Raw genomic sequence first — 10008 nt, forward strand, 5'->3', positions numbered from 1 at the left:
AGCCATGGTCTAACAGATCACTCTGCAATATCACTGAACATGTCCACTTCTGTCTTAATGATGAAAGGAAGACTATTGAAGAAGCAGCAGAAATAGTCGAGCTCTGTACACTGCCCTGAAGAACTCCTGTGGCAAAGCACAATTTCTAATTGGCCTCCAACCACTACAAACATTTTCTTTTGTGTAAAGTATGATTTCAGCCAGTGAAGAGTTGACCTCATGATTCCCAGTTTACTCAGGGCGCCTCAGTGCTAAATTTGTTCAATGCTGTCTCAATGTCAAAGGCAGTCACCCTTGCCCTGCCCCTGGATTTCACTCTTTTGTTTATGTTTGCACCCAGGTTGTGATGATATTTTGAGCAGAGTTGTCATGGCAGAATGCAAACTGAGCAATGGTGAGCAGGTTATTAGTAAGTGCTTCCTCAGAGAACCAAAGGCACATTCCATCCTTTTGCTGATAATCAATGCTAGGATGACGAAGTGGTAATTAGCCCAGTCAGATTTGTGTTGCTTCAAGTGGACCAGAAGTACCTGAGCAATTTACCATATTGTCAGGCAGATAACTGCACTATACCAGCTCTGCTAGAAATGCAGCTCATTCAGAAACACCTTTCCACTGCTACAACCTTGATGTTCTCAGAGACCACAAGTGCTGTATCCAATGCATGCAACCACTTCTTGATATTAGGTGGAGTATTGGGTGGACTGCCTTCTGCATGGATTCACACCTCAGAAAGGACCCAACTTGGAGAACCACTTGGCTCTGTTGGCCAAAGATGGTTGAAAATGCTTCCACATTGTATTTACGTGTTGGTTTCAACATCCCCACGAGCTATTTAATTACTCAGTACTACTCATGACTTGGTATTGCAGGATGCAGAACTCCAAACTCAACCACTGGTCGTGGGATTACTGAGCTCCATCTTAAGCCTGCTTCATTCATTATGTAGCACCAACCTGGATCTTATTTGTGGTATGCCTGATGCTGCTCCTGAAGGCCTGTTCACATCCTTCATCGGATCTGGTTTGGTCCCCAGCTTGACAGTAACCATTTTAGAGAAATGCTGGACAACATCAATACTTCTGATGATGGCATAAAGTGCCCTGTTAGAAGTCCTTTTTTTTTGCTATATCTCTTCTCAATCTATTCTATTCAATGTAAGTGTGGTGCCACTATCAACTCTGTTGGAGACAGGGCTTCATCTACATGATCATGCAATACTATGATTGACAGATGTGATATACTACAGACCAAGTATGGCAGTTTTATCTTTCAATCTTCACTCAACTCAGTCAGTGAGCCATGCTTGGCTATACAAGAATCATCTCCAGTGAGAAACCATTGGACTATTGAACTATTTAACCATCTCCAACAGTAGCAGCATCACATTTCCCTTACATCCAGATGGAATCTACTGGTCTGAAGTTTAACAGGACCAGTCATATCCACAACATAACAACAAAAGCAGGGTGCTGGTTGAATGCTCTATTATGAGTGACTCTCCACCTGTAAAACAATTCTCACCTGGAAAGAAACTCAAATCTCAGAATAAAGCATCTCTGCCCTTCAGCTGAATCCTTCGCGCTTTCGTTCACTGTGGCTGCAGATAGGTTGATGAGTGGTTCTAGAACTATTTTAAACAACACCTCCCAACCCCTTTATCACAGAAGACAAGAACAACAAATTCAGGGGAATGAGAATCAAAAGAATATCTGCAATAGCTGGAAATCTGAAATAAAATCAGAAAATGCTGGAAATGCTCAGTGTCAGTGGAAAGAGAAACAGAGTTAACATATCAGGTCTGAGACCTTCCATCTGAACCTCAGCTGATGAAGGATCTTGGACCTGAAATGTTAACTCCAATTCTCATTGCACAATTTCAGGGAAATATGCTCTGCTAGTGTCACATCAGCTCAACAAATACTACCATTCTCTTTACATTACTGAATTAAGACCCTGTAATTTTCTAACCAATGCATCATTATCACAAAGATTGTAGGGATTTAAGGAGAATACTCACCACAGCTCCTTTTTCGGAACTGGGGACGGATAACAAATGCTGCCTTCTCAGTATTATCCATAGCACATATTAACATCTTTTTAAAATGATCCTTTCATCTCTGCAGTCCAGTGTTCATTATTCTTTTATAAGCCTTAGTGCTAAATTACTTCAGGTCCTGGAGAAGGGTCCTGACCTGAAACGTTGACCGCCTGCTTTTCTCCATGGATGCTGCCTGGCCTGCTGAGTTCCTCCAGCATCATAGTGTTTTTCTTCTCAATTCCAGTATCTGCAGTCCTTTGATTCTCTGCTAAATTACTTGATTTATGCATTATTTGTTTTTGCTCAATTTTTGCACAAAAGAACCACAAAGTGCTATTAATGTCTCTACAGACACGAATCTAATTTCTCAACAGCTATCAATTCAGCTTTTTATCCCCCCAAAATTGTTAATTTACACCAAACTAATTTCTCCCCTTATATAGTCTGTATTATGGACTCAGTTTTCACAAGGAATGTTTATTTAAAGTGCCAGCTTTATAACAATCACAAGTTAACTTCCTGCAACATGACGAAGCCATGAATAAGTACTTTGCACAGGCTTTACTTAGCATCCTTCAAACTTGTGTGAAATCCAGTTGTCCCATAGACCAGGTTTAACTTGCAGTCAGGTATAATAAATTTGACAGTATTTTTCGCAAACTTCATTAAAAAATCCCAATGGAATTATGCTGACAGATCTCGGTTTGGCAAATTCAACGTCCATATATACATCTTCTACATCTTGCCAAAGCCTTACATTTTAAATTGCTGTTAAAATAAGGAAATGGAAATTTGAAAATAGAATAATGGAAAATGGAACTGCAGTGAGAATAGATGTTCAGTTCAGCAACATTCATTAACTAGACAATGATTGCATGCTGGTTTAGATTTATCTTTTAGACACAAGCAGCTCTTTTAATTGAGACACAGGAGACTGCAGTTGCTGTAATCTGGAGCACAGACCAATTTGCTGGAGGAATTCAGGTCAGACAGCACCTGTGGAAACAGAGGGATGGTCATCCTGATGCAGGATCTTGACCTGAGACATCAACCAGCCCTCTGCCTCCACAGATGCTGCCTGACCTGTTGAGTTCCTCCAGCAGTTTGTTTTTTTTTGTTGCACCTCTTTTAATTATTTTATTTGCCCCAATTTTTTGCATAGCACTAAACATTCTCATTCACTTAAATTTCAAGGACCCGAGTAAAGCACTGAGGCAGCCCTTGGGAAGTTATTTGTGCTACGAAGTAACTTGTTTTACACCAAACTCATTAGCTACTGTTCAAATCTCAAGTAATTCTGGGCAAACCTCTCATTCTCCCTTTTGATGTACCTATTTAGATCTAAGCAGGTAAATTGTCACTGTGACAGTCTGAAACAATGTTGAAGGAAGTCACTTGGAAAGGAGAAATTCAAGTAGAGCTGAAAAAGCTACAACTGATGCTCCAGCCAGCTATCATGAAAAAAAGCATTGCAACATGAAGCTCCAGTGAATTTCTCTACATGAAGATGTCAGAGCAATGATATGACATTAGTTGTGACCAGCAAATGAGGAAAACCACATACAAGAAAAATGTCAAACTGAATGTCAACATCAACTGTGGAGACTGAGCACTCCCTAAAAATGAATAGTACAATTCATTGCTAGTGCCTCTGAGATCTATTGAAGGGACTGCAAGCTCAACAGAATGGACACCAATGAAATGCTCATAGAATTTCCTTCAGGGATGTTCTTTTCCTTATGGACAGTACTCTTATGGAATATTTTACCCAATGAGGATACTTGGAATATATGATTAGGTATGTTAAGTGACTGGACTAGCAGCCAGAGTTCAAACCATTGATGTAAAAAAGATGAGTTGAATCCCACCACAGCAGCTGGGGAACTTGAAATTTCAAATTGATTTTAATTACTTGAATAACAAAAATGTCTCAGTAACAGTAACCATGAAACTACCAGATTGATGTACCACCCCAACTGGTTCACTAAACTCCTTCAGGGTTAGAAATGTGGTATTTTTTACTCATTTTCATCTATACACAAATCCAAACCCAATTTGATTGACCCACAGTTCTGGGGCAATTAGAGATTGGCAATAAATACTACCAGTGCTGGTGAAGTCCACATTCTGTGAGCAAAAAAAAATTAAACAGTGTCTGGACATTACACAAGAACTACAAGTATTCAGAGTGTTGATAACTGAATGTTTGAACATAATGGCTATGATATTTAACCTTAGTTATAAATTATCCTTATTTTGGGCCAACTCGCGCTGGCAGTCAGAACCACTAGCATTCACGTTGAAATTGAAGTCAGTCCCAAACTTACTTAAAGTCTGGAACTTACTTACAGATTTAAGGCTGAATCTACCAGATTGCTTTGCCACTGAATTACTGCTGGAGTCTACACCAGGTCAAACCTGGGGCAGGATATAAAATGCTATTATTAATTTCACCTGGCCATTTAGAAGTTCTTAAAAATCATTGAAAGCTGTGTGAGAAGATGAAACTCCTCTTTGTGAGAAATCAACACTGCAAGCTTTGGCTTCTGTCGGGGTGCTTGAGGTTGGAGGCTCTGTACTTCACCATCTGCAGACTAGTTGAAATTAATGCCTCAGATCTGAAGTGTACCAAGACCAGACCAGGGAGTACAAGCCTGTGGAGACCATTACTTGTGATTCAGGGCAGCATGTCCAGCCAGCACAATACAGCCCAATGCTTTGTTTGGGATATAATTAATGGCCCTATTCATCCTGAAGATATTTTGCAAACTGTGCATTTCCATTGGTTTGCTTGTCTATAATGAAGCAGGAAAACAAGGGGACAAAATAAGTGGGATACTAAGTGTAAGCTAGTATAGGCTTACAGTTCAACTAAATGATAACTACTGAAGAAATCATTTGTTACCAAAATTCATGTGTAATTTAGATAACTTTATTTTCAAATATTTCTATATCTTTGTCACAATTCCTTACATTGAATTTTAAAATCACTTGTACTAATCAGTAATATATTTGATAACAAATATATATAAGCAATTCAAGTACCCATGAGCAATTCTACTTTGTCTATAGATTGGGAGATGTCTCATAAAATAATGTCCAGTATGCATACAGGTAAAACCACCTTCCTCCTGAGTGCATCATTGCAGATGGGACACAGTGGGTCAGAGAACATCACATGTACAATAACATTCCAGAAACAGGAACTTCAACAATGGTACGACAATGCAAGATTCAAAATGTGGAGGAAAAGAAATGGAAGATACGAAATTCAAAACATACTTGTTAATTCATTTAACTTCTGTAAAGTCTTTAAACATTTGCTTGAAATGTGTTTAAATTGCATTGGGAGAAACAGAACAAATTAGCGATAAATGTACAAAAATGCATGAAACTATTATAAGTAACTAAGTTGTTCTATTCATTACTTTAGGTGTCCAAAAATTTTTGAAAACATAATAAAAGTAAAATTCTGTCAGGTTTTGTTTCGATATTAACTTCTCCGTTTTAAAGTTCAGCTAAACTGTAAGCCTTCGTAGATTCAATTAGCTTAAAGAGTAGTTGTGGTAACTTGTCCATTCAAATGTAGAGTTTAAGTTTTAGATATATTGCAGTGATCTATTTCAATTTAGTATTTGTGAATTACCTTTGTTATAAGAATGTCTTTTGGACTGGAGGGAAGTATGTACAGTAGCCTCCCCCACAGGTTGGTTCTGGGACCACTGTTTTTTAAATATACATTAATGACTTGGACTTGCAATGGACAAAGGATAATTTTCAAATCTGCAGATAACACAAAACTGAGAAGCAAAATAAATTGTAAAGGAAATAATAACAAATTTCAAGAAAATATAAATAGTGGATATGGCAAACAAAATGTATTGCAGAAATGTGTGAAGTGTTACATTGTGTTTGGGAGAAAATGAGAAGAGGCAATTAGGACACAAATCTAAGAGGGGGGTTCTGGAACAGTGGGATCTGAGTGCATTGATTGCTGAAAGTGGTACGGTGGGGAAGCGCATAAAAGAAATTACAGGCACAGAGTACAAGAGCAACTAAATTATAATGGGAGTATTATAATCACAAGTTTAGTTGTTGTCGGAGTACTGAGTCCAGCTCAGGAAGCTACACTTTAGGATAGATGTAAAGTCCTTAGAGAGAAGAGGTTTACTAGAATTATATCAGGGATGAGGGACTTGAGTTACATGGATAGACTGGAGAAACTGGGATTAACAGGGAATCCATGAGAGATATTTTTAAAAAAAATGAAGGGCCTAGACAGAATAGGCAGATGGAAAAGTTTGCCATGGGCAGAAGGATCAAGAACCAAAGTACTTAGAATAGCGTCATTGGGAAAAGAACCAAAAGCAACATGAGGAATATCAGGGGTTGTGTTGCAGATTCAATTGTGGTGTTCCATAGGGAACTGGATAAGAATTCACAGGGCTACTGAGAAGAGACAGGAAAGTGGGACTAGTTGAAGTGCTCATCCATAGAGCTAGTACAAACTCACAGGCTAAGTGCTGTTCTCTGCTGTAATTTTTCTGTGATTTGTATTTAGGAATAGCTGAGTGTAGGTATTGTCGTCTAGTTCCTCCATTGTAAAACTAAATCAATAAAATGGTTTGAAAGTCTTTTTGAAAGATGGAGTTAAACATTGCTTTGTTCCAGAATGGTGACACTGCATTTGCTACACGAGTACAATTTCACATTGATTTTACATTCATTTAATTCAGAAGACTCAAAATTAGAACAAGAACTCCTAAAGTATTCTAGAGCTTTCACTTTAATTTTAAAGTGGCAGTATGACTGCAGGTTTATTTGGGTGAAGGAGAAAATAAACACCATGAAAGTAATAATATACAGTGCAGTAGATGTGTCACTTATTGGAAGAAATCAGAAGGTACTAAAATTTAGTTACATCTGAAATATCTGAGAATTTGCTTAGTTTTTAAGTATGTTCCTTTAACTGCATTTTACATTTTTTGTAGGTAATAACAGTTTATTATCTTGTAGATCCTCTGATTTTATTACTTGTAGTGGGTCCTGCTCATTCGTCACTGAAGACCCGAATGTATAAATCATATATAGCTGTGAGGTTTCAGGAATATCGTAGAGTTGGATCTCAACTCATTTGAAAGTTTGGTCAGAAACAAGCATTCAGAGGTCACTCAATCCTTTGCAATTAGCTCTGCTTAATATTAAGCAGCCAATTTACAATATGTACTGCTTTCAATTGCCCCAATACAAATTCTTAATAAACATCAAACCTAATCTAAACTATATTTTCCTCAACCATGGAATCCATGTGGAATAAATGAGAAACCACACAAAAAATAATCTCTATAATATCAACTAACCAATGAGGAATGATCTACAAATCATTTTCACTAATCCATTAATCATTAGCAGTAAAGTATAAAACGTTAGTTTTTTTTAAACAGGAAGGAGAAAATTCAGAGAACTTTCAAGTGCTCATTTATTAACTGATATGCAAGGGAGTGAACAGAGCAGGTCTGAGAATGACAATTCTGTAATAAATACCTCACCACCTGCCTCCCCAAAAACATTCTAGCATTTACAAGGCACAAGTCAGGAGGGTGTTGGGATATTTACCTACATCTCTAGCAATATTTAAGAAATCCAGGACAAAGACATCCCTATGATTAGTACACAAATTGCTAAAACATCTGATTCCTCAAAATACTGTGGAGCACAGTTTCTTTGGCAGCACCTCCCAGAAGCTCCACCCTTCAATGGGTAAAAGCAGCAATTAAACGGGGATACCTGCATGTCCAGGAATCCTTCCAAGTGTCATACCATGCTAACTTGGACATACGTCACCATTTCTATTTTGCTGCATCTTCAAAACCCGTACACTACCTTCACCACAAGGACTTCACCAGTTCAAAAAGGCAGCTCAACATTGTCTTTTCAGGCAGCAAACATTGGCCTTTCCTGCAACACATCCCAAGAAAGAAGAGAAAAACACTTCCAGCTCATGGGGAAAGTGTGGAGTGTATTTTGTACATTGATTACACAGAGTGGGGAAACTCATTGCTACCAGTATAATGCTTCAACTGTTCCACAAGTTCTGCTGATTGAATGTCTGAATGCTAATGTAATCTTTCTTCATAAATTGCAGTGGAAAGAGCCTTACAATTGCCCACACTAAACCTAACCAGGCGCATAAAGCATTACGGTTAAACTTAATATAAAGCTTCTTTCACAGCTAGATCTTCGAGAACCAAAAAAACTGCAGATGCTGGAAACCTGAAATAAAGACAGAAAATGCTTTAAAATCCCCAGCAGGTCAGGCAGCATCTGCGCAGTCAGGAAAATTCAGTTAAACCTTTCAGGTTCATGTGTTGAGCCTTATTGATAATTGATCAACGCTTGCACCGTACTCTTTACCAACGCGATTGTATATTGTGCACGACAAGTATTGTGCACAACAAGTATTTTGTGAGCCAACATTAAAATGATCCCTTTGACCGCGTGTCCTGGCACAGCTCCGAAACAAGAACACCAATTCCTCATTTGCCCTTTCAAATTCTTTGCCAGAGAGATCGATCAAACCGTCACCAAGGCGGATTAATTCCAACAAGGCAGACATCGTCGCAATGAAGCCAACGTCTCCAAATTCGAGTTCTCTCCTGGTGCCTAATCAGGCGGGAGATTTAACGCAATTTGAAGGAGCGCGGGAAAAAAATGCCTGGATTTCGGACTAACCGAGCCAAACTCTTGCCACCCCCCTTCTGAACGGCAGTCATTGTTCAGGAATCCAGCGCAAGACACGGGAATGAACCCAAACATGCAAAAGGCAGAAAATACATTTTCCCCGCGTTAGATTAATATTTCATTCCATTAAGTAATCTGAAGGGTAAGATGACATACTTAATTGACAAGGACCCCAAAAAAGTTTATTGGTTGTTAACAAGACATCTGATTGGGGGCATTTTTCGCATAAAGGTCTAAAAGGGATGTTATTTGTGCCAAAACTTTGGTAAGACGACCAACGTGCTTTGGTTAGTTTCACTTAACTGTTCCATTCCTCATGTATAGGGCTTGCGTTGATTTCAGTTTAGGCGGGTACTTTTTTTGTTGGGGGGGTACAAACGGTGAAAGTTCAAGAGCCAAGAGGCTTTACAACAAGATGCAGCATCGACTGAAGTTGGGAAATACCCGAGCGATTCTTCAGCGGACACCGCTACAAGAGAGCGGCAGTTTCGACCCCACGACCACACAGCAAGTTTACATACTGATGCTTCGAGATTCGCGATCTTAACCGTGCTGGCTGCAACTCAAGTTGACAATGAATTTCCAGCCGTAGTTAATATAAAATTTAGACAGAAAGATTCATCTTACAATGACCGTAAAAACTACCCACAAAATGAAAGGAACCGGATTCCGCAATGATGCTTCCTCAGCATCTCGACGACAAATTGCATTTCACAGTCGCATCATTAGAACGGAACATCTTTAAGATAAAACTTAGGACCACCTGCGGCATGCTTTGTTCAAACTGCAGCCGCTCTTAATCTCACCGTTCCCGTCAGTGTACATACCTGCAGGACACGGTGATCTCCACTTTAGTCGCCGGGATGCTTCCTTGGATCGGGTCAAATTCGCTCACAGAAGCCATATCATCGAATTTGTCCATAGCGTCTTCCATCGGCATCCAGTAATTCCAGGCTGGTGCTTCCAGCATCAACGTCACACCGCCACAAAGCTCAAGGATCGGTGATTAAAGGCAGCCTGCCCTGCAGGAAAACAGACGGACCAGAGTTAGGGCCGCCTGCACCACACTCTTGCCTTTGCAACTGAACACTGCTGCATACAGATTATTCAGCGCAACCTTTTCCTTGGTCTAATTGCACAGTTCAGACGATCCCCTAATTACAGTTTACGGACTGAAATGATACGCTCCGCCCTCGCTTCTAAAGATAACTTACATCGCTTATCAA

General features: G+C 39.3%; 1 protein-coding gene across 2 annotated transcripts in view; it reads right to left on the reverse strand.

Moving 5' to 3' along the window:
* The window catches only part of LOC127580786 (copine-8-like), a 440180-nt gene extending 430440 nt beyond the window's left edge, over window positions 1–9740 (reverse strand). For both annotated transcript variants that reach the window (XM_052034666.1, XM_052034665.1), the window contains exon 1: window positions 9610–9740. In XM_052034666.1, the coding sequence (XP_051890626.1) occupies window positions 9610–9722 (113 nt within the window). In that variant the 5' untranslated portion in view covers window positions 9723–9740. The remainder of the gene's footprint in view (window positions 1–9609) is intronic.
* Between the last annotated feature and the right edge of the window lie 268 nt (window positions 9741–10008).

Source organism: Pristis pectinata, chromosome 20, assembly GCF_009764475.1.
Source record: "Pristis pectinata isolate sPriPec2 chromosome 20, sPriPec2.1.pri, whole genome shotgun sequence".
Lineage (NCBI taxonomy): Eukaryota > Metazoa > Chordata > Chondrichthyes > Rhinopristiformes > Pristidae > Pristis > Pristis pectinata.